We start from the raw sequence: 26,562 nt of genomic DNA, 5'->3' as shown, positions 1-26,562 counted from the left end.
GAACTCATTTTTTTAATCATTCCACTTTTTCACTCTCAATCAAACAAAAAGGTGAGAAAATAAAATATTTTTTATCCTTTCACTTTTTCATCATTTCACCATTTTCTATCCTCTCATTTTTCCACTCCTTCAACAAAACTGACCCTAAAGAGAATTTACCAATTGAAATTAATTGGAACTCAAAGTTTATTTCATTCTTTTATTTTTTAGTTTATTTTAATTTATTACATACAAGGTCAACGGTAGACTCGCCGTAATAAGTTTTCTTTTTTTTGGAAAATTGAAACAAAGGCGAAAACAAGGTGCTAAAAACAAAGAAGAGAACTGTCAAAACTGAATCAGATTATTGAGAGAGATCCTTCTCCAGTCCAACTCTCAAAATCAGAACAACCTCGAACTACACTCCACCCTTTTCACCTGAAACACACACATACCCCTCTTTCCTCGTATTGAAACAAAACAAAAAAAAGTATTAATCTGAGCTTGAAATAGTACGAAGAAGAAGAACAACAAAAATGAGAAGACGACCAGGAATCGGAGGCTTACAGACCGCCGCAGCTGCTAGGGTCTGTTTTCATTTTCATTCTTTTTTATTATTTTGGGTTGTTTCTTAATTTTGATTTGTGCATTGAAAAATATTTATGTAGGATCAATATCGTTTGGTGGGTGAAAATGTAGCGAAGATTAGAACCGATATGATGAAGGAACAGCTCGCCACTTTTCGCACTCAGCTCGAAGAATTCGCTCGCAAACACAAGGTCTTTTAAATATATATATATATATATATATATATTAAAAAGTGCAAATTTTGATGTTGTTATCGTGTTTGATCATTGAAACATCCAACGTTGTAATTGTAATATGTTGGGTTTTTTTAACAAGGGAAAAAGCTGCAAATTTTGTGTTCTTTTTGTTGGTTTAGGTAGTGAATATGCAAAAACCTGGGTCAGCTTCAGTTCAATTTTGGAATATTTAAGTGGGGTTTGTTTAAGTATATGCAAATTGTATTGGTTTGGAAGGTTTTGATCATTCAGTTCATGTGTTTGATAATCCATAAAAACCCGACATTGGGTTTTTTTGTTTTTGTTTTAATTATTTAAGGGGTGAAATTGAGTTAAATGTGGCTGTTTGGTGGTGCAGAATGATATACGCAAGAACCCGGCATTCAGGTCGCAGTTCCATGAAATGTGTGCAAAAGTAGGGGTGGATCCGTTGGCCTCAAACAAGGGTTTCTGGGCTGAGTTGTTGGGGATTGGTGACTTCTACTATGAACTCGGTGTGTATGGCCTTTTTTGATCCTTTATTGTCTGTCTTATCAATGAAAAGTGTTTAATGTCTTAGATGTGTTGGTTGATTCTAAAGTTCTTTAGATGAAATGTAAAATAAATATGCTAGGAGAGAGTGAATGAGAGAAAGCATATGTGGTTTCTTTGTGCTACACGAAGAAATTAGATTACGCACATGAATAGAGAAAGAGATTGGGGGAGGGGGGTTGCTGAACTTAGAAATAGACAATGAGCTTCAGTTGCCAGTTTGTGCTACTGTTAATTTGCGTTGTGCTATCCCTAGACATTACTGGGATTTGGTATATTCCCTTGTCTGCCTAAGTTGTGTTTCCCTGGTTTAATTCTTTTATTTATTAAAAAATTGATCATTCTTTTTTATATTGAATTTTGAAAGTAGGATTTGTAATGTATTTTTGGACCCTTCTACTTGTGAGAACTCATGCATTTTATCAGATTTTCCGATAGGATAAGAACTCTTCCCTCTCTTTTGCCTGTTGGACCAAATTAAGAATCTACCAATTGTGAATTAGTTTCTTTCTTCACTTATTATTGTTTACTTTCTAGTTGTTCCTTTAACTAAAAAGCTTACTTATCATGATTTTTGGAAAATATAATACTTAAAAGTCTAAAACTGAGCTACTTGGCTAGACAGGAGTACAAATTGTTGAGATTTGCTTGGCAACAAGACCCCACAATGGAGGCTTGATAAACCTGCAGGAACTCTGCATTCTGCTTCGTCAGCGGAAAAGTGATCGTGAAGCTGTTTCTGAGGATGACTGCCTGCGTGCTATAAGTAAACTGAAGGTATTTTGATTTCACCATAATCATTACCTTTATCACTTGTATTTGGGTAGAGAATATATGCTTCATTTGAAGTTTCAAAAATTAATGGTAGACTTACTTTCTTGATCTGCCTGCTAGAAAATGTTCTTGAACTTTGGGTGGCTTTTTTTCTCTTTTGATGAATGAGCTTAGAATTAATTCATCAATCGAAACAAATACAACACACTGCCCACTGCCACCAAAGAGGACACCAAAACAGTGCTGCTAAAAGGGAAAACAGAGCAGACTGACATCTAAACAAACAGAACTAACTCTTAACAAAAACAGTAACTGGAATAGACTACACAAAAATCTATTCTGGAAAGTGGACTTTACATTCTTGTGCAAATATAATCTACACCTAACATCCTGTTTCTCAGCTTGAAGAATTTCAGCCTCAGTACAAACCTTCCCAACATAATTCAAGCATTTCGATCCTGCCATATATGATAAATGATATCTGCCATGAAATTCTGCTGATAGTATTTTGCAAACTCTTCCCCTTCAATCTCCTCACAGCCCAAGCAAGCTCATTATCCCAAGATCCAATCTGCCTATTAAACAAACACCACCTCAAAACATCCTTCCCTATCCTCTTGGAGAAAGAACACTAAAAAATAAATGATCATGGGATTCAAGCTTGCTTCTACAGAAAGTACGCATCATATCCCCTGGTGGCTTTTACATAATGCTTACATTTATGCCACATTTTTGCCCTGGTGGTAGAATTGTCAGTATGCCTTTTAGGCCTGGTGGTTGCAGAAGCAAATTATATATGTATATATATATATATATATATATATATTTTTTTTTTTGTCTTAGTAGCTTTTCTGCTTTCTATAAGTAATTAGAACTTTTACAAAGTAAGTGGTTATTTTTCTGCATTTGCGTGCTTATTAATTTGTGTGATCTTATAATATTAACATCTAGTTCATGAATTCCAGGTATTGGGTAGTGGTTTTGAGGTGATTTCTGTTGGAAAGAAAAAGCTTGTTCGGTCTGTTCCAACTGAATTAAACAAAGACCATAATGAAATTTTAGAGCTGGCTCAGGTTACTAGCTTTCTATTTTGTTTTCTTCCCTCAGACTTTGCACTATGGTATTTTCTTTATAATAAACTTGTTTGGTCTATGTCATCGGAATGAAATTACTATATTTGAATTGGGGAGAACGATTTTTTAAAATTGCACCGTTTTCATGTTTTCTTAGGCTCAAGGCTTTGTGACTGTTGAAGAAGTAGAAAGACGGCTTTCTTGGACCTCTGGTCGTGCTATTGATGCTCTTGATACTTTACTAGATGTATGTTTTTGCTATCTCTGGACTATCTGTTCCTTTTTTTTTTACCTCTTACTGCCTTATGTATGGTTTGATCACTTGGGCTGAAGTAACCGTTTGTTTATGCAGGAGGGTCTTGCAATGATTGATGATGGCCATAGAGATCGTAAACGCCGATATTGGTTCCCTTGTGTATCTTCCAACTCAACTCCAGTAGCTGATACTTGAAAGCAAATGTTTTCAAATCAACTCAATTTCATGTCTGTTACACCGCACTCAAAAGATAAAGAGCAGAATTGTCATATGTGCAAATAAAAAAAAAAGAAAAAAAAGAAAAAAGAATTGTCATATGTATACTATTTGTTATAACAGTTTTAGGAAGGATCTGCTACTGTCAATTGTCAATGTTGTATCAACAAAAATGGCCAATTTAAACTAATTAAACGAATCTTAGATGCTTGACTCAACTTATTTACGTCTTGCAATTATAACAAACATTGTTATCGCTGAGTGCAAAAAAAATGAACAATGTGCCTTTTGTAGCTTGTGTTTATATTTGTTATATATCTCTTATTCTCCTTCTTAAGATTTAAATATAAGACATGTAAACCAACTCTTGCCTTAAATCCTAAATCGAGTCAAGAGCTTGTAGATCAATTGACACTTTTTGGAGTTTCTAAAGGAAATATCTAAGTATATATTAAAAAATGGAAAAGGGAAAAAAATGGTGACAAGGAAAAAAATATGTTAATTATAGTTAAATTTTTAATAAATTGCTAATGATAATTTTAAATGGGCTTACAATAAAATATCCTCTGAACCATTAAGGAGAAAAATAATATCATGCTCATAAATTGCTGAGATGCTCAAGATCATATGTATTGTCAACCAAAACTAATCAATGATCACTTTGTCTATTTTTCCAAAGGATTTCACTTTTGAAATTCAAAGGCATTCCATTCTTAATGGATCAAAATCAATTTGACTCTACATTTAAACGACCAAAATCGAAATGACATAATATTGAAGGAATCAAAATTAAACGAATCCAATATGTTAAAGGATTAAATGCAATTAACCAATGCTAGTGTTAGCTAAAAAATGTTGTATTAGCAGTCCACTTAGCAGGTAGTAGCCATGGTAGCAAAAAAATGGAGAGAAAACAAATAGGGTGGTTAAATTATCCCCTATTTATATAAAAAAATTTAAAGGATAAAATTGAGCTACCAAAATTAAATACAATCCATTTTTGAGGATGAAATGACTACGATAATTCTCAGCAAAAAAAGAAAAAAAAGAAAAAGGAAAAAAAAGAAAAAAGACTATGATAATTCTCAATGGGCTTACAATAAAGTATCCACTGAGCCCATCATGGATCAAGCAATAGTATGAGGATAAAGCATGTGGGAGAAATTGCAAAGCCTAAGGTCACATGTATTTTCAACTACCAACCAATCAATGAACAAAAATTTCAATAAAATATTATAGACTAAATTATATATAGCTTGTAAAATTTGCAAAATAGATATATCCACAAACAAACCTAGCTTCCATTGCAAATTTGGAAGACCATGAATATCCATTGAACAAGGCATGAATCTTTGCATTATAGTTAGAAAAGACATGTAAACTAATGAAAAGTCAGTGGGTTGTAATTTGAGAACTGTATAATTAGTCTCAACAAGGCCTGCTCAACGTATTTTAGCCCTAATGTAACAATTTAAATTGGAGTCTTCTCTTATTTTTATGTATTAATTGAATAATATTCATATTTTGATTTTCTTTTTCATCTAAAAGTATATTTTTCTTACTTTTTAAAATGAAAAATTACTAGTAATTATTTGTTTGTGCTCAAGTTGTACTAAAATTTCTTTTTCAATTGGTAATATATGGTTAAACCACCTAATCCTTCTTATGACATAGTCGATCTCAAATAGGATTTATTGATTTTAATTTTGCAAAATTGTAAAAATATATTGTTAGTCTTATTTTGTAAGTGATATATGCATTAGAAAAAGAATATAGCCTTTTAATATAATTTAATATGTTCATTTGAGTATTTTTCATCTTTTTGCAAAACTACTTTTAAAACTTTCAATTTTTCCAAATTAATTAAAACCACTAGTATTAGAATAAATATAATATTTGAGATAGTCATTGTCTCTCTTAGCAATGCTAGGCTTTAGGTACTGAACATTGGATTTCAGTAATGAATTTTCCTGTAAAACAATTAATTCTGATTTTAATTTTGATTAAGAGAAAGATGTGATAAGTCTATTCACCATTCATGTGTTTTGGAAATTGAAATTTTTTTACTCTTAAACTACTGCAAACAAAGTACAATGTATTAACAAAGTGCACACCATTTAAAACAAGAATAATTTTTTTATTAAAATTTTTGGGCTTTAATTAAAAATTTTACATTGTAAGATAAATAATGCATCCTATTGGTCAAAAGAGATAAGGTCTTAATTTTATTATTATTATTTTTAACTACACCTTTCTTCTTAATGCTGTGAAACCTTATACAAATATGAGTTTTCTTCCATTTGGGAGCCTTAGGACATTGCCTAAATAGCCTAAGGATTGAGTCGCCCCTAAGCCTTAGTCTCTTTGGTCCAACCAGAATTGGGCTCACTCCAGGACCTAGGTCTCACCCCTAGCTTAAAGAACAGAATCGTCTCCAATGCCTTAAAAACATGTTGCTTATCCAAAAACTTATTCCAAAGCCCACTCACTATGCAATAATTATTGTTATAAGGTGGCCTATGATGATCAGCATATTGGCATGACAAAAGCAATCCCATATCTTGCAATGCAATTACCAGTGGTGGAAGCCGGCTCTTTGTTGTGTGAGCCCAAACATGAAAGTGCTGGCTAAACAAAATGCAACCTGAGAACACACCAACAAAAGCATGAAATATTGGATTATTATTAGCAAGGTCCATTGGTAGCACTGTGAACGTGACAGCACGAGCAAGGGTGTGAAAATTGTTTGCAAATTGTGTCCTAGTGATTTGCCATGGCCACTTATGGTGACCTTGAAACCCATCTATTTGGGCACCAAAAATTGGAGTTGAGGTACTACCATAATTGTAAATACCCCAATAGTACACTCCGGACCCAAGGTCAGCTAAAATATAGCCGGCCAAGGCTGCTAAAATGGGGCGAAACCATATGTGTGATTCGGCTGCACCTATTATTGCCTTTGCTAGAGAGATTAGGACCGTGGTGCAACCACATGCTACCCATGCACGTTGAGCCCAAGTTGATCTTAAACTTGCTGAGTCATTGAGAATGGGATGGTTAGGAGGTGATGTGAGCATAGTGACTGTGCTGTGGACAGGGCTGGTGGTCTTGTGGAGGAGAGAAAGAGGACTTCTGATGTGATGGATTTATAAGATGTGTGTGTGTGTGGTGTGGGTAATGGAAGTGACCTTGCAGGCAGGTCATATTGCCGTGTAGATCAAGAAGTTGCAACTATTTTCACAATTATTAATTACCTTACCAACTTTGTTAATAATTATTACAAGTATAATAAACGTTACGTTCATAACATTTTCACGTCAAATTATTGGTAGTTAGTTGGTATTGGTTATAATTTTAATTTACCACTAAAATAATTTTTTTACCCTACCAATAACAACTTACCACTTAAGATTTATTGAAAAAAATTTATAAAAATTTTATTTTAAAAATTTTTTAATATAACTTTTATTAAAAATATAAAAAATTAGCATGATTATTGAAAATATAAAAAGTTAGTAAAATAAATCATCAATCACTTTTTTCTTTTCTCATAAATATATTACTTTATGAGCAACACAGCTGTTTAATTGTGAGGGAGGTAACACAGTAGTACTTGAGCGGCAACTGTTTAATTCTGAGGGAGGCAGCTACAGTATTAGAGCAATAGGATGGATATATATATATATATATATATATAATTTTTTTTGAGAGAAAGTAGAATGGAGTTTATATGAGCAACACAGCTGTTTAATTGTGAGGGAGGTAACACAGTAGTACTTGAGCGGCAACTGTTTAATTGTGAGGGAGGCAGCTACAGTATTAGAGCAATAGGATGGATATATATATATATATATATATAATTTTTTTTTTTGAGAGAAAGTAGAGTGGAGTTTATGAATCTATATGAGAGAGAGAGAGCATTAAGGGTGTCGATTTTTTATTTTCTCTCTTCTTTAATTGGTATCAGAGTCAAGTTGGCCTATGGAGATGGATACTTCTATTGACAAGTTGCAAACCAACTTCTAATTGGACTTGGTTTTGGGCGCCACATCAATTATTACCTAGCCGACTGTGTTAATAACCAATTTCTAATTTATCTTTGTTATAAATATATTATGTTATCTTTTCCTAAAAAAAAAAAAAAAAATGTTATGTGAGGTGATTGTTTAATTGTGAGAGAGGCACCCCTAGTTCCCTCATGTATCATCCATCTCAACTTCAGGAGTTGATACTTGAACATAAGGTTTTCAAATCAACCCAATTCCATGTCTATTACGTCGCCATCAAAGATAAAAAGTAGAGGTGTAACATCAGCAACGGTATGGCTAAATGCCAAATGTAAGCTCATTTTACCATTCTTTTACCATTCAGCCCAAAATATCCCCTCCATTGAATGTTGTAAAATACAACTATTGTAAAAAAAATACAATTGTGCTATAGTGCGGTTCTAAATGTAGAACCGCATTGTAGCCCAATGGTAAAAAGTATAATAATATTTTATGCTTAAACTTTTCTCTCTCCACGTCTCTCATCTCTCTCTCTCTCTCTCTCTCTCTCTCTCTCTCTCTCTCTCTCTCCGTTCCTTTCTCTATCTCTCAAAATAGCTCCTCCCTCCTCATTCCCTCTCTCACATCTCTCTCATTCAAAGCTTGCATCGATGCTGGGTTTTGGATTTTGGAGGTTGAATCGGCGGGTTGGGTTTGGATCGGTGGGTTGGGATCGGTTGATGGTGGTTTGGATTGGTTGATCGGTGGGTTTGAATCAGTGGATCTATTGATCGGTGGGTGGATTGGTTGGGGTGATCATCGGTAGCTCCGATGGTGGCTCTGATGGGTTTGCTTTTGTTTTGGCTTTGATCGTTTGATCTTTCTGAATGGGTTTGCTTTTGGTTTGGGTTTAATTGTTTGTTTTTGGTGGATCGGTTTGGTTTGGGTTTGATTGTTTTCCGATGGTGGATCAATTTGGTTTGATCGTTTGTTTTTGGTTTGGGTTTGATCGTTTGGTTTTGGTTTGATGGTGGTGGCGTTGCTTTAGGGTGGTGGATTTTGATTTTGGCTGGATTTTGCTTAGCGGAGGTGGGTGGTGTGACTGAGAAGCTGGACGATGGTGTTGGTGGTGGGTGGTGGTTGAGAGAGAGAAATAGAGATTAGAGAGAGAAGTGAGAAATGTATTTATATTATTTTAATGTGTAGTATGGTAAAATAAAAGTTGGGATGTTGATGTATTGTAAAATAGTATGGTATAACTGATAAAGTAGCTTTTCAAAGTGGTAAAATATGATAGAATTGGCATGAGCCATTGTGGATGCTAATATGTGTAGAATATAGTTAGGGGCACAACAATTTTGTAGCAAAATTGTTGTGGCAAGCTATTAGATATATTAGTTAAAAGTGATATAAGTGGTCAGTTCAAATAAAAATTAGCTAAACTTTACTGTAAATTTTGTACGTGGACATAATACAACTATTTATTTCAATAATGTTAACTTATGGTGAAATTTGTTTTTGGCAAGGATCTACTATTGTCATTGTCAACAAAAAATGGTAATTAAACTAATTAAATGAATCACCATTGCACACCATTGGTGTGGTAGTCACTCCACAATAATAAGTTCTTGTAGGATGTGGGGGGTAAGTGTTGGAGTTCAAGTTTCCAAAAGAGAGATTCACACACATATACACTTAAATTATATTAGAGTAGAATAATGGGAAAAAAAAAAAACTAAATAATAAATCTCCATTCATGGCTTCCCCCCCCCCCCCCCCCCCCCCAGCACCAAAAGTTTACCACAATTTGTCATTTCGTGTGACAGGTTTGATAGGAACCTTAACTCAACTTATTTACATGTTTCAATTGTGACAAAACTTAGGTTGTGATCCGTGCATACACACAAAAACATTCAACAACATTGATTCTAAGGTGGTCTTACCTAAAGGTGTGGAGCAAGGGGGCCCTTGACCTTAAGAAAAGAAAAAAAAAATGTAGGTGTATTTTCTATAATTTTATATTTGGGCCTCTTCTTTCAAAAATCTTGACTCCCCTCCCCTACTATTTTACATTGATTTCATTGTAATAACATTTGCATTAGTTGTTGTAAAATAGTATAAGAGCCAAAATTTGCCAATCAACCCCAAAATAAGCCTACATCAGTCTATGTAATAACATTTGCATCAATTGTTGCAAATGAGTATTTTAGTAATTTTTAGATTGAGGGTAGTGATTTTTACCCAATATATGTCTATGTCCCTTACAAATATACTAAATCTTAATCGAAAACTATATGGGCTTAAGCTGGCAAAGAGTGTGGATTTGGCTTAGTATATCAATACGTTCAACCAGATTATCAATGACTTATTACAAATTGATATAAAGTTCAATGATGAAGATAAGATGCTAATGCTTATGACCTCACTCTCCTAGTTTCCTAGGAATACTTGGTTACAACCCCCCTTTGGGGGAAGGAAACTCTTGAAACTGAAGAGATCCCATGGCCCTGTTGGATCACTACCAATATAAGCAGAATATAGAAAAATCAGTTTCCTAACTTTTTTATTCGAAACTTTTTTTGGCCGAATTTTTAGTTATGCATGCCTTAAAACTTGGAAGAATGCTTTTTTATTTTTATTTTTATTGTGTTAACTCGGAACTATTATTAATCCACATCACAATGCCAATTGTTGGGTCAGTCAGAGGAAGTACAACATAGTATATGCATTCATTTGTGAAATTAAACTCCTTACTGGTCATTTACGTTGTCCTTATTTCATAACGTTGAATAACATGAAATAATCTTCCAAATAACCACATCCTTGATCGTGTAACCTATTTATATAATTTTATACATTAATGAGAGTATTTCATTTATTTGGAAAACTTCTTTTAAAAATTTCAATTCTCAATATTAATTTAAATCATTAGTATTAAAATAAATACTTTCTCCGTCTCATTTTATTTGTCCTCTATTCCATTTTGGGATGTCCCAAAATATTGTCCTATTTCTAAAAATAAAAGTCATTAATTTACTAATGTTCCTATTATACTCCTATTAATTTACTAATTCAATTTTTTGATAAATTTATTTAAGGGTAGTTTTGGAAACTTATACATTTTTAAAAGATAGACAAGACAATAAATGATGTTCTCTTAAAAAATTTGACTTTTCAAACAGGACAAACAAAGTAGGACGGAGAGAGTATAATATTTGGGGTAGTCATTATCTCTCTTGACAATATTGGGTTTTAGGTACTGAACATTAAATTTCAGTAATAAATTTGTCTAAAAAACAATTAATTCTATTTTTAATTCTGATAGAGAGGAAGAGAAGATGAGTTTATTCATCTCCCATTTCTTAGGGAGATTGAAAAGTTTTACAATATTAAAGTGTTGCAAACAAAGTTAAAAAAATTAACAAACTTCACAACAATTATAAAATAGGATTTAAAAAAAAAAACTTTTATACATTAAAATTTTTACACATAAAGATAAATAATGCATTCTATTGGCCAATAGTCAACATCTTAATTATTTTGGCCTTTAGTTTATTTTTTGGTGGTAATATAAGAGAAATAAATATAATATACTATTGAATAGAGATCTTCTTTCATTTGGGGCCCAAGGCTATTATTTAAATGGCGTTAAGGGTTGAGGCGCTCCAGAGTCTCAACCTCTTTTGTCTAATCAAAACTGGGCTCACTCTAGGACGTAGGTCTCACCCCTAGCTTACTGAATAGTATCATCTCCAATGCCTTAAATCCTATTGCTTATCCAAAAATTCATTCTAAACCGCACTCACCATGCAATGATTATTTTTATAATGTGGCCTATGATGAGATTAGCATGTTTTGAACATGACACAAGCAATCCCATATCTTGCCATGCATTTACCAGTGTTGGAAGTTGGTTCTTTGTTGTGTGAGCCCAAATGTGAAATTGTAGGCTAAACACAATGCAACCTGAGCACACACCAACCAAAGCATGAAACATCGGATTATTACTAGCAGGGTCCATTGGTAGCACTATGAGTGTGGCGGCACGAGCAAGGACATGTGAAAGGTTTGCAAATTGTGTCTTAGTGATTATCCATGGCCACTTATGGTGACGTTGAAATGCATCTATTTGGGAACCAAAGATTGGAGTTGAGGCACTACCATAATTGTCAATCCCAATGGTACACTCCGGACATAAGGTCAGCTAAAATGTAGCCAACCAAACCTGCTAAAATGGGGCTCAAGCCATATGTGTGACATGGCTGCACCCATTATTGCCTTTGCTAGAAAGATTAGCACTGTGGTACGTACAACACCGCTAGCCCTTTCCACAGCCACAATGATCACATCACCTCCTAACCATCCCATTCTCAATGACCCAAGTTTGAGATCAACGTGGGCTCATCGTGCATGGGTGCACATGTGGAGAAGACTGGTGGTGGTGGATATATAGATAGGATGCGTGGTGTTACGGAAGTTCTTAAGTGGCTGGCGATAAATTTTCGTGACAGTGTGACACATTTGTTTAGTCGGTGGCTTGCTTTTCGTCAAGCCCATCTTGTCATGTGTAAAGTAAGTAGCAAACCAACTTCTACTTGGATTTCGTTTTGGGCACCACGACGATTATTGTCTAGTTAGCTTAATCATTTTTAAATATATTATGTTTTGTATGGCGATTGTTTGATTGTGTGAGAGCGGAAGCCACAATATTAGACCTTTAGAATAGGGTTTATCTAGTCTCTGAGAGAGAGAGAGAGAGAAAGAGAGAGAGCTGTAGCCTGTAAGGGTGTTTATTTTCCACAAAGAATGAAATGCATAGGGGACCATCCGTTTGTTGTGGCATGCTGCTTAGATTTACGATTTGCAGGGGGCCTCGGCCCTACTTAGTTGCCCAAGCATTTCTCTTTCTCTCTCTAGCTTCTTTAATATTACGTAAACATCATTTTTTTCACAATTGGTATGAAAGTTAGGTTGGGATTAGGAAGGAGATAAACGCTTTTATTGTCATGATAGTCGTAGTTAAGTTCGCTGAGACTGCTAACTTTGGGTTATGGCAAAAAATGATGAAAGATCTATTGGTACAACAAGGTTTGATGACTATTTTGTTCAAGAAAACAAAGAAATCATAGAATATGACAAATGAGGGTAGTGAGTACAATTCGGCTATGTCTAGTAGACGAGTTAAAGTAATACTATTATTTTTAAGTCAAATATTTAATTAATTTTTAGTATTATAATTATATTACACGTGGCAATAATATAGCCACTACTTATTAAGCCTAATTAATTAAAGGAAAAAATTAATGATACTCTAAGGGGATTGGTTTAAGAACCACTTTTAGAAACATTTTATAGAGTCCAAGTCCTTGCAAATAAACTAAATCTTAACCGAAAATAATATGGACTTAAGCTAGCAAAGAATGTAAATTTCACTTAGCATATCAATACTTTCAACCAGATAAGCAATGATTTATTACGAATTGATATAAAGTTCAATCATGAAGATAAGGCACGGATGCTTATGACCTCACTCCCAGCTTCCTATGAATATTTGGTTACAACCTTCCTTTGGGGGAAGGAGACTTTGGAAAACTGAAGAAATCGCAGGATCCCTCTGTTGGATCTCTACCAATGTAATAGAATACAGAAAAAGCAGTTTCCTGACTTTTTTTTTTTTTTTTTAATTTAGAATTGTTTTTCGCTGGATTTTTATTTATGATTTAGAACATAGAAGTTTTTTTTTTTTTTTTTTTGGTTAACTCATAAATATATTATTAACCCACATCACAATGCCAATTGTTGGGTTGGTCAAAGGAAGTACAAATATGGTATTCGCCTTCATTTGTTTAACTAAACTCCAAAATGGGTGAATATATTGTCCTTACATCACAAGATTGACACTACAAAAAAACGGGGCTATCCCAGCGTTTTCAAAAACGCTGGGATAGCCCCAGAAAGCGCTAGGATAGGGTCAAAATACCTATCCTGATGTTTTTTTTCCCGGTGCTTCAAACCGCTGGGCAGTGAATGTGGGTATAGGGTCGTCGGACCTGTGCCGGCGCTTTTCAAAAGCGCTAGGAAAGGCATACGCCCTATACTAGCGCTTTTGAAAGCACTGGCATACGTAGTACCTATTCCAGCGCTCTCAAAAGCGCTGGTATAAGTCTTGAATCAATACAATTTAAAAGACTTATACCAGCGTTCTAAAAAGCGCTGGTATAGGTCTTGAATCAATATAATTTAAAAGGCCTATACCAGCGCTTTTGAAAGTGCTGGCATAGGAACATCCTATGCCAGCGCTTTCAAAGGCGCTGGTATAGGTCGTGAATCAGCGAAATTTAAAAGGATCTATGCCAGCGCTTTGTATAGGTCTTTTTTCTTTTTTATTTTTTTTTTATTTTTTTAGCACCTGTAATGTACCTAAAATACATATTTTCCAAAACCTATTTTATAGCAACTGTAATGAACTACAATTTATATTTTCCAATAGCAAATACCATACCATATTAAACCAAAAAACTAAATATATTTAATTAAACCATATCAATAATTACATCCCATATGTCTAAAATTTTATACACAAAATAATACATCCTAGACAACTATATAGAATGTCCTACACAAAAGAATACATTCTAACTATATAGAATGTCCTGCACAAAAAAATACATTCTACTGCGTATCTCCTACTCCAAAATAGGTGCCCAAAGTATTGCCTACTGCGTATCTTCAGATGATAAGCGCTGAGCACCGGGAGACTGGATATCCACTGCAAAATCGCTATCACCATCCTACGAATTAAGAAACACACAATAGATTAGTGTACTAAACAACTAGTATTACTACCAAGTGCCACATTAGCAATTAAAACACACTTAAAATGACTTATTTCAGTTAAGCATATCAATTGGGTATTAGTCTCAATAAATTTCTCAAAAAGTGATCAGTGAGCAATTTATGCAAAAGACTCAATAAGTGATTACTTACACATATTGTGTAAAGCTTTAGAGGTTACATTTCTACTTGATATTTCTATGTATTTTATTTGTTACAATGAACCCTAAACTAGTAGATATAAAGATTAGGATATACATTAATGAAGGAGTTCAGAAGGTGGTAGTTGGGAGTTGAGGGAATACATTAACCATAAGTGCTGATAAATATTCTATAGCAAAGTTCCTTTACTTGGAGAGGTAGGGCAGCAATGTAACGGCTATCACATGGTAACTGAAGCTGCAATCATGTCCTAAATACCCAACCAAAAATCAAAGAACAAACACAAGGCTAGTCTTTCACAAATCAGACATCCAGTCACCAATATAATATAAGTAAATGCAAGTGATAATCCAATACAATTCTTGCAACCTTTTTTTTTTTTTTTGAGAAGCCAGTTCATGCACATATTATGGGGGTACCCCATGAATGTTAGCATTGATTATAGGCAGCCTTCTTTCAAGCATTCACTCCTATTAGTTCTCAAGCCCATAAGCACTTGCTGCACTTCTTGCCATATATTTAGAACTTCAGAATATTTTTATAACATAGTGTAGTATTAGATACAGGCATGTGATTTTCAAAGCCTTGATTTTGCAAAAAGATTTACAGAAAATAATTTAATCAGATTCCGAAAAACTACTAAGACATGGCCACCAATTAACCCATTTCACAGCAAAATTCATCAGATCAAAACTCACCAATTACCTACACATATAGACACACACAAAAAAACACCATATACCATCCAATAACCCATTAACTTCATAAATTATCCATAAACCATTTCCAAACAAAATTCATCTGATTATTTTGCATCACAGAAACTTCATGACAACTCACCAATCACCATACAAACATGAACAAAAATGCACATACTTTGTATTCAAATTGCTTACCATAGACATACTAGGAAATGATGGGTACCGTTGGGTCAACAACCTCCGCATTAACTGAACTTGATCTTCAAGGGCATCATAATGAGTGCATTTCTCCTTCATTGCTTCTACTTGAGTGGACAACTCTATAACCCTTTGGTCGGTTGCAATAGATGTTGGAGGTGGCGTACTGTCATCCATTGACCTCACACGATTGCTAGAGGGGGTTGGACCAAAGCCTAGCCCTCTGACACGACCACCTCTCTCTGCACCGATGACCTGTCCAAATGCATCGTCGGGCTGCCAAAGTATGCCAGCCTCAATGTCGTTTCCCTGCAATTGTGACCCCTCTGTCATAAGCCGTTTCATCTTTGCCTAGTAATCACAAATAAACAAAACAACATATTAGCAACGAGGACAATAATACACATGCCAACATGAGTAATATGCTTATATATATATATATATATATATATATATATAAAGGTTGGGTTGGAGTTATTATAAAAGAAAAAAAAAAGTTGGGTTAGAGTTATACCATGTGTACTTAGAACCCAAACCATATATATTGTGTCCTTAGGAGTTTCCATCAAATATCTAAGCATATCAGAAATTAAGAACCAACATGTGAAGAACTACAATGTTTTGAATCTAGAAGTTTCCTAGATCATATACAAACACATTTAAGAAACAGTTGTATAAACCCAACCCAAGAGAAGAGGAAGGAGAAATTCAAACAAGTCTGATTTTCAAGAAAAGATGCTCCCCAAGTTTGTCCAGGGAAACTCATGTACAATACTTACCAGCAAGGACGTATCTATTAATTTTCAGGTGATTTTTTTTTTTTTTTTTTTTTGGTTGGCCTTCTACCATCTAGTTGGAAAATCTTGCTTGTGAATGGCCAACAGAACTTAATTCATATCACTAAAGCCACTATACCTTTAAGAAGCAGCCTATCATTCCCAAAGAATATTCTTCTCCATACGCTCAAGATATATTTTGATGGTGATGACTGCAGCCTTTAGCATGCTCTATGGAATTTCAAAAAACATATAAATGGAAAACATAGGAAAAGTTTAGACATCAGCCTACCTATGTTTTTGGTGGACTTTAGGATAGGAAAAGTTATGACCTTGGGGTTAGTCATGGTGAGGACGGCTTTAGATTTTGTATATTGAGTTATTTGAGTGTACTGACTGATGACTCTTTCTTGTACATGTAGCATTATAACTCATAAACTAAAGTAGTGAACCAAAGACCTAATAAAACCCAAATAAAGACTAACTTGACTCAAATAAATAAAGACATGAAAATTGGAATCTCTTAGAAAATTTTAGACTTTACTCAACTACCAATACACCCTTACTAGCAGTAGTTGTAGTAAATTATAAACCTGCCCCTCCTTACAAAATCAACAATAACTTGTAAAATTAAAAACAACTTAAAAACTATTTTAAAACCTAGAAACCAATATAAAGGCCTTTAAAACCATTAGACACTTGCTTCCAAATACTGGCATTGAAGATATAAAGTTACCCTTGCTTGTCTTTTTATTAAAAAAAAATGTAAACTATACTTATAAATGAAATGAAGAGTATCTGAGTAAAATCCTCAATATCTAACAATCTTTTAATAAATAAAAATAATAATGTTATAAACAAAAGTTTCCTAACATTGGACGACCCTAATCTAATCTAATCTAATAATGCCAACAACCTAATCAAGGACAAGGTTTGGCAATGAGAAACCAATCTCCCCTTTAATTAAAGTCCCTACCATGTGACGTTAATCAAAGAACTTCTTTCCAACTCAAAATACAATACATTCAAATTACTAATATAATTTGTTACAAACTTACAATGTTTGCTACCGCAGTGGCATTCACAGCAGTACCATTACAGTGAGAATACGCCACTTCGTACATCTCACTCCTCTCTAGTTGCCTACCTTTCTTTTCTACCTACAACATGGTCAATACATTCGGTATATTAAAGCAAGGGTGTCGATTCGATGGCGTCAAATCACATTTATTACTACTTTAGAATGCAAAATAATATAAGCTTTGTTATTTTAAGCATGTTATTAATATATATAATATTGTTCTTACAATGCTATCCGCCGTTTGGGCCATGCTTTTGGATCCTAGTGTATGCAGCTCTTTTTGCTTCCCACGCCGCACTTTGTTATCTTTCGACAGCTCCTACAAACATTTCAAAAAAGTTACTACCAATTACAATAACAAGGTAATATATAATACTCTTGAGCATGGAACCTATAAAAGCAAAACATCTATACTACTGTAACTATTAGTACCTTAAAATCGTCAGAGAACCAATACTCCACCAAGCCATGAAATTGAGTGTCATCAACCTCCGGCGGTGATAGCTAAAGTAAATCTTCCTTAGTTGTGCTTAGGTTGTAGTACTGCTCCTTCAACTCTGATTTGTGGCCCCTCCACAACTTCCCAACCCGTGAGAGTGCCCATTTCCTTTGCTTGACAAGTGGGATGCGGTTTGTAGGAATTACCCATCGTGCCTACCATGTGTAAAGTTGAATTTTTTAACATAATAACAAATTGACATAAAGCTTTAAACAAGTAATAAAGAGTGAAGAATTTGAAAGAGAGAGAATTTGATACCAAAATGGTGTAGTTTTGAAAGAGAGATAGAACCTATTCTTGTACTTTGCAAAAGAAAATATTATAAGAAATTTCAAATCCTCAGTAAGCCCAAATGAAGCACATATCTACAAATACATATATACAAATGGACCTCGTGCGCTGGTTCTATCAAAGATCTAATACACCATTATCAAGCCATAAGTCAAACAATTTTTCCACAAGTAATGACATTCGTAACTTGAAGATACATTAACAAAGATCATTTCTAGGGCTTGACAAAATCTCCTCAATTAGGACATGTCTCCTACATTAAACGACTTGCAAACTCAACAAAAACAGGTTATCAACAGTCCTTACTAGCCAAATGAAGAAATAGAGGTTTCCAAATTAAAGATAATTAACTTCAAACTTTAAATAAAGTCCTACCATGGAAATTAAGATATGCAAGCTCTTATGCCTATGCCAACAAAGGAATTTGCTAACCTATTTCCCACTGCTATTAACCATCAAATTGTGCCTCTTCACAATAATTTTTGCTTTTCTCAATTAATTCCCTCTTCAACCAAAATACACCTTAGAATAACGCATGTAATAGGGATGACACTTTCACGCCACTAGCTGCCTCCATTTTAATACAACATTATTGGGGGGTGTAAGCTAGTTAATTTGCACAAGATTTCACCATTTCAAGTCCATGAAGGTAATCTTTTTTTTTTTTTTTTTTCTTGGGGTCCTTTTCCCCCCTTGGGAAAATTTTTGTCAAGGAACTTTTGAAGACAACCAGATACTAAACACGAAAGAAAGAAAATAGTTGTATCCATAGATATAATTAGTGGGTTTATTTTACAAAGAATCCTAAAGAATATCAACATGCGATCACTATACAAATGGTCCCTAAAGAATGCTCAGTTAAATGTTTCTCATTAACCAGTGCAACTAATAACTTTCCATCATATAAATTTATCTAAAACTAAGAAGAAGAAAAAAAAATTGAAACTAGCATCAAATAAGCACATTCACAGTTAATTGTGGGAGTGATACAAGACCATCTGCAGTAGTACTTTTTGTAACAAAATTTCCAGTAACTTTTGTAACAATTAGGGGGACCTATCCACACTAAACATCAAACAAAAACCGGGTGCAACAACCATTCCCTGCCACTAGTTAGTTCCTAGGGTCTCTTGTAACAATTAGCAAAATTGACAACTTTTTTGGAACAAAGTTAGTTAGGAGGTTGTTAGTTAATAGTTACTAATCAACCAACTAATTAGCTTCACTTGCACAATGCACAATCATTTTTTTTTTCGATAAAAATTCACTAAGATATATATATATATATATTTATTGATATTGATATCATTAGAATCATAATGCAAGTTGAATTCATATCTTGGAACCATTCAGTTGAGAATCCTGCACACTTTTTTTTTCTTATCTTTTTCGAGTGATTTCATATACTACAAATAATACATGCTATTTTTTAAACCATTTATTTACTTATTAGAAAAAAAAAAAAGAATGAAATAAAATTTAAATATCAAACAGAGTCAAATGAAATACCCATGAAAGAAATAAAATCCGCTTGTTAAGCTATAAAAATGATTGGATATCATGATCATAACAAGCAGCAAATTAACATTAATATTTATCTCATAAAGCATAGTTACAATAAATATGTTTCAAGAGAAGGGAAATGGAGAAGCTGGAAGGATCATATGGAAGGATCAAATGGAGAATCCTTCAATTCTCTTTGATTTTAACTCAATGTGAGACATATGTCGCATTTATTTGATTTTTAGGTGCCATAATTCTTACATTTAAATAAAAATTATATGAAATTAGAGGATTTAATGGGAATGGATCTTATCCCCTAAAATTTCACCTGACCAAAATAAAATTTTTAAAAACAAAATAACTAAGCAAAATTTTATGTCACATTATGCCACTTTCTCACCAATCGAACAGCTCAGATTTATCAAAACAATTTTTTTGAAAAATTATTGCCATTTGATGACATGCTAGAGCATTCCCCCCTAACAAACTTTGCCGGCACACTCACTCCTACGCCCTCAATGCTATACCCTCAAATACAAAAGTCTCCTGATTTATTACTACAAGTACCCACTCTCAAATACAAAATTCTATTTCCTGATTCATTACAACGAGCAGAGAGAAAATCATTTCTAGCCTCTCTCATTTCTCTCCCTTTTCCTCCATCACCAACCCAGAGAGGAAAAACCCAAAAATTAAAGAATTTGAAAGAGAGATGGAACCTATTCTTGTAGTTTGCATAACTTTATATAATTTTATTTAGAAAGATTGAATTTTATTTTGAACCAATACAGAAAAGAAAAAAAAGAAGAAAATCATGACTATTCAAGCAATTGATGTATGTTTAAAGGAAATTCATGGTCATTTCTTTTACCATTGCTTTTTGCCTCATACCTGAATGGCTTCACAGCACCGATTCTTGTATTGTAGTGGCATTTTTGGACATAAGCGGTAATTGATTGGGCACATATCAGGCTTTCTTGCCACTGTTCCCAGCCACCTAGAAAAAGATCTAGCATTCTTCCCGACCGGCTGGCCCGCTTTATTTATTTTCAAGAACAATTTTTTGCCCGGTGGCATATTCCATATATCATCAAATCGATTAGGCCCACGTTTATTGGGCACAACGATCGCTCTGGCAGCAGGTACGTCCTGAGTATCTATTAAAACACCAAGTTGCATCAAATTACAATGAAACACGAAAGAATAAAATGTCAAGAAACTAGCCATTTGGATACTTGGATATTCCAAAAAACATATAAGTCAATTTAGTTTGTATCCTTATTAGTATAAGGATATTTAATGAAAATATTAATAAAATTGGAATCACCAAAGAGTGTGAATTTAAACTTTAAAACAATGAGATACTAACAAACACCCCTAACGATGAAGCTAACAGGTAATAAATTCTGTGGCATAAAAAGTCAAAGGAAAAAAATGTTTTTCCACTCATTGGTTGAGCTTAAGATCACACGTGGACCTGATTCTAAGAAATAATAGGCCAAAAATAATAATTGGGACTATAATTGCTTGTAGAATATGTATATATTTGTACAATTGTACCAATATAGATTATGAAGTTCATACACAAAGGGAATGTTACTTATGCCAATTGTACCAATTTATATTGAGATTTTCCTTTTATCATCTACTTTGAGTGCTAAAAGTAATAGCCTTTTATTATTTCCTTCAAAGCCTCCAAAGCATGTAAAAGAATCCAAATTTAAACTTGAAAATAATTTGCAATGAGAATGTTTTGCCATTTAAATAGTTTAGGAAATAATCATGACCAAGTGGTAAAGTCAAAAGAAGTAATTGTTGAACAAGAAAAAAATTAAATTAAAAAAATTCCAAAGATCCCTTTGGCAAACAAAATGTACAGAAAAAATGGAAACTTTAAAGTCTTATAAAAACCAACAGTTGTAAGAATTACTTCCTTAACTTCATTTCACTCATTCACTGCCAATTGGATCTACCAGTTTTTGGCAGAAGACATCCTAGCTAATGTATGTCATTCTCTATGGCACAATATGCTAATGCAACTTTCAATTTGGAAACTGTTAGGTCAGAGAATATTATGGTAAGTCCCTAGAACAAATATGGAGCACATGTACAAAAATGTAACAAAAAGAACAAACTGACATTTTACATATGTATTATATATAATTATAATTTATAATAATTATCCTAGAAACATATTTATTAACACATTAATAGTGAACCTATAAACTTCTTATTATCTTACAAATTACTTAAATTGGATTTTATTTATTACAAGCAATACAGATTTACAACAGATAGATAAATAATTATTAAAAAAACGAATATGAAAAAAAAAAAGGAATGGAATTTCATAATTGTGCTATTGAGTACAAATTTAGAAATACACCAACCCGATGGTTCTGTCTCGTCATCACTCCCTTGGGAATGTCGTCTATCATCATCAACTGGAGAAGCTTGTTGGCGTGATGGTACTTCATTCAACCCCACATGTGAGGAACTCTCACCAGGCTCAACGAACTCAAGTTGCCGCTTCCTCCCCATTCTTGTGTGCAGTACCTAAACAATGCAAATTTGTTAGTTATAAAAAACATAATGTTACATATACATATGTCTATATATGTACATATATATATATATATATATATATAATCTCTAACAAATGCTTTAAACATTCAGCATTTCACAAGCACACTACCAAGCCACACATATGTCTATATAGCGTTTCCATTTACTTAAGTCCAAAAACAGTATAGGTGACAATGAAAATGCATATTCTAATCTAAAGTGTTATAATAGGAACATATTAGTTCAAAAGATGGTCTTACTACATTACACTACTAATCGTTGTTGTACTCATCGTCGCTATACTCTTCATCGCTGACTTCGTCATCAATAAAGTCATTATCATCTATGAAGTCCCCATCTTGCTTCTTGTTCTCCTCAATGACCATTGCATCAATTGTCATTCCTTGGACATCAGGTCGAACCAAACCAATGTTGTCAGAAGTCGTATTGTCATCGATGATATTGTAGGGAAAATTTTCGCAATAAGTATCACCATCATCATCCTCACACAAGGGACCACTGCCCGCATCAAACACATCCCTTGCTTTAGTTTTAACAACTACAAACCAATCCTTGTCCCTCTTGTCCTCTACATAAAACACTTGTGAAGTTTCAGATGCCAATACATATGGCTCATCCATCAGTTCATCCCCCACATGTATCAAGTGGGTAAAATTCATAAGTGGAAACCCTAACTCATCAATTTTGTAACCCCGGCTACTATGAACATCGACCCATTTGCATTTGAATAGCACATGTCTTATTTTATCCGAATAATTTAACTAGATAATATCCGTTACAATACCATAGTAAGTAATGCCACCGTCAGTCACGACACTTACTCCACTGTTTTGAGTTTTCTTATTCTTCTCCGAATCTTTAGTTCGAAATTTTAAACCATTGGTGACATAGTGCTTCATCCGCTTGGCTCTAGAATAGGGATATGCACCAATTGTACTAAGAGTAACGCTAAGTTTCTGCCTGTCAGCATCACTCATGGACATAACCTAACACGTTTATACGTACATATTATAAGTAAGTTAGATTACTTCCCATATAAAGCCATGAAAAAAGTCACTAGCATTCATACTTACAAGATCTCTAAACCAGCCACAAAACTTCTCCATGTGGTGCTTACGAATGACACCATCGGTTATATGACGGTGGGCCTTTCCTAGCTCATCCTCGATCACATGTTTGTGCTTACTGTGCATGCATTTGCGTTAGTCATAGTCAAACAGTATTTCCAGTAATGGACTACGATCGTAAACTAATTGAATCAATTGTAACTTACTCGCAAAAATGTCCAACGTCGGCACAGTTGAAAAGAATGTAACGATGAGCTTGAATTAATTCTGTTTGACTTGGTGTGATGTAAGACACCGCACCAGTAGAATTTTCAACTGTTCTGATAGGTCGCGTGAAAATTATTTCAATGTCATGCATGTACCTTGAACAGAATGTTAAGCACTCTTCAACTATGTACCCTTGAGTTATAGATCCTTCTGGAGTAGCTTTATTTCGTACGTAAGACTTAAGTTGGGATAGGTACCTAGGCACAATACCAAACTCCCCAATTGAACAACGTACCATGCATTAAAATACCAAATCAATCATAAGCCAAATATTAGGATTACCTCTCAATAGGATACATCCAACGATAATGAACTGGTCCACCAAGCTTCGCTTCCCTTGCCAAATGCATGACTACATGTACCACAACCGTGAAAAATGATGGAGGAAATATCTTCTCCAATTCGCACAACGTGACTGCGATATCTTTCTTAAGGTTTTTAAGATCTGGCACAGTCAATGTTTTGGAACAAATTTCACGGAAATAACATAATAACTTGATCAAAGGCTTTGTTACTTGTGACGGCAACGATCTGCGCAAAGCTATTGGAAGGAGTTGCTGCATTAAGATGTGGTCATCATGGCTCTTTAAATCAGAAATCTTGCATTCTTTGAGATGGACACAGCGTGAGATATTCGAAGCATACCCATCGGGTACTCTTACATCCTTCAAAACTTGTAAGAACCCGTCTTTCTCACTTGTAGTCATATAATAACAAGCTGTTGGCATCTCAACCGTATCAACCCCTTTGTGGACTAGATGAAGTTCACTCCGTATACCTTTGGCTTTTAAGTCAAGGCGTGCCTGGTAGGTGTCCTTTGTCTTGCCATCCAAGTCTAGCAATGTCTCCATTATATTATCAGTTACATTCTTCTTCGTATGCATCACATCGATATTGTGACATAACTTCTGATTAGCCCAATAGGGCAAGGTGAACAAAATGCTTCTCTTTTTCCAGACACACACATCCTCCTCCCCCCTCTTTCTTTTGTTAGAAAGAGCTTGATGCTTCTTCCCAAGACAACGTCCAACTAACTTCTCTGTTTACTGCATGATCACTGAGCCCGATGGTGTCACTGGAGCCACTCTAAACTCCTTAGTCCCATCAAAATTTATATCATTTTCACGGAACTCATGATCGTTATCCAACCATCGCCTATGTCCCATGTAACAAACTTTTCGACCATGTTTAAGGTAACAGGACTCCGTATCATACATGCAACATGGACATGCATGCAAACCCTTCGTACTCCAACTGGAAATGTCAGCATATGCAGGAAAATCATTTATGGTCCACATCAGTGCTGCACGCAATTGGAATCTAGTATTAGAAGATGCGTCAAATGATTCGATTCTAACATCACATTACTCTCTTAATTCTTCTACCAAAGGCTGTAGGTACACATCTATAGCAATCCCAGGTGAGGTTGGATCAGGAATTACAAGTGACAAGATCAAGGAAGACCTTTTCATGCACATCCAAGGAGGGAGGTTGTATGGAACCAACACAACCGGCCATGTACTATGCGTGGTACTCATGTTTCCATATGGGTTGAACCCATCAGCTGCTAACCCAAGTCTAACATTGCGGGGGTCAGATGCGAACTCTACATGCTTATCATCAAATTCTTTCCAAGCTTTAGAATTAGCGGGATGCCTCATTACCCCGTCATTTGTTCGACTAGTAGCATGCCATTTCATATTAGTGGCTAGTTCGGATGATAGAAAGAGTCGTTGCAATCTTGGCTTTAAAGGGAACCAAGGACCTTTGCAGCTTTCTTCTTACTTTTGCTTGATGAAGCCTGTGTCTTATCAGCTACAGTAGACTCAAGTGGTTTCCATCTTGATACCTCACAATGTAGGCAAGCATCAAGGTTACTCTTTTCCTTCCAATAAAGCAAGCAGTCATTAGGACAAGCATGAATCTTCTCATAACCCAAACCCAAATCCGTAATTATCTTCTTAGCCTCGTAACAATCTTTTGGCAACTTAGCATCCGAAGGAAACATATCTTGCAAGACTTGAAGCAACAAAGTGAATGATTTGTTAGTCCAACCACAAAGAGTCTTTAAGTGGTACAAAACCACAATGACTGAGAATATGCTAAATTTTGTACACCCTTTGTATAAAGGTTTCTTCACATCTTGTATTTGGTCGTAAAACTTTTTTGCATCATCATTGGGACCTTCAACTGGTTGTTGCACAGAAGGACCATCTGGACTGTGTTGCATACTAGGACCTTCGTCCATTGAATCCGATGCCATATTATGCATGGGGTGTAAGTCATGCAACATCCCATGGAAATCGCCATATTGATCCAAAGTCTCATGCACACAACTACTTCCACCTTCAGTAGTGGTCGGTGTAGACTCAAATTCCCCATTAAACACCCAAGTTCTATAATTCTTCACCATCCTAAATGAGTACAAGTGATCATGCACGGCCTCTACATCAAGCATATGTCTATGCCTACAATTCCTACAAGGACATGAGATCCTCCCTTGACATGCTGTGCGAGCAGCAAACTCCACAAATGAGTCAATCCCATGGAGGTATTCTTCAGAACTCCTTTTAGCGTCCATCCAACTCTTATCCATTGATATGTGCCGAATTATGAGGTGCACCTACACTACAATTTCACCATTGCAAATCGAGTTTCAAAAATGTAACAATCACAAAACAAACAACACTCCTAATAGAAAATACTCCACCTTTTCTCTCCATGCACACCACCTGCTTGCTCCCAAACAACAACCCACCACAGCATATTATATGTATTTACTTAGACAAAATATGAGATATTGACAACAAATTGAACAACAAGATGTCAACATACAGAAAACAAACAACACTCCCAATATAAAATACACCACATTTTGTCTCCATTCAAGCCACCCGCTTGCTCCAAAACAACAACCCACCACAGCAGTAATGTAGACACATTATATGTGTTAAATTTTTTGTATTCCTATGTAAGATG

General features: G+C 34.6%; 3 protein-coding genes and 1 pseudogene across 3 annotated transcripts; 1 reads left to right on the top strand and 3 right to left on the bottom strand.

Annotated features, from left to right (window-relative positions):
* Positions 1-316: 316 nt before the first annotated feature.
* On the top strand, positions 317-3,905 carry LOC115957428 (vacuolar protein sorting-associated protein 22 homolog 1-like). Its single transcript, XM_031075666.1, has 7 exons — positions 317-566; positions 648-758; positions 1,141-1,276; positions 1,939-2,090; positions 3,053-3,160; positions 3,318-3,407; positions 3,513-3,905. Exons 1-7 carry the CDS (start codon positions 516-518, stop codon positions 3,609-3,611), a joined length of 747 nt encoding a protein of 248 aa, XP_030931526.1. The 5' UTR covers positions 317-515; the 3' UTR covers positions 3,612-3,905.
* A 2,075-nt stretch (positions 3,906-5,980) lies between these two features.
* On the bottom strand, positions 5,981-6,734 carry LOC115956364 (fatty acid desaturase 4, chloroplastic-like). The gene has a single exon (XM_031074766.1). The coding sequence runs from the start codon at positions 6,707-6,709 to the stop codon at positions 5,981-5,983; it is 729 nt and encodes a 242-aa protein (XP_030930626.1). The 5' UTR covers positions 6,710-6,734.
* Positions 6,735-11,266: 4,532 nt separating this feature from the next.
* On the bottom strand, positions 11,267-11,986 carry LOC115956363 (annotated as a pseudogene).
* A 13,344-nt stretch (positions 11,987-25,330) lies between these two features.
* On the bottom strand, positions 25,331-26,179 carry LOC115956362. Its single transcript, XM_031074765.1, has one exon. The coding sequence runs from the start codon at positions 26,177-26,179 to the stop codon at positions 25,331-25,333; it is 849 nt and encodes a 282-aa protein (XP_030930625.1).
* Positions 26,180-26,562: the final 383 nt, after the last annotated feature.

This window comes from Quercus lobata, chromosome 8 (assembly GCF_001633185.2).
Source record: "Quercus lobata isolate SW786 chromosome 8, ValleyOak3.0 Primary Assembly, whole genome shotgun sequence".
Classification (NCBI taxonomy): Eukaryota; Viridiplantae; Streptophyta; class Magnoliopsida; order Fagales; family Fagaceae; genus Quercus; species Quercus lobata.
This window is presented reverse-complemented; position numbering and strand designations above follow the sequence as displayed.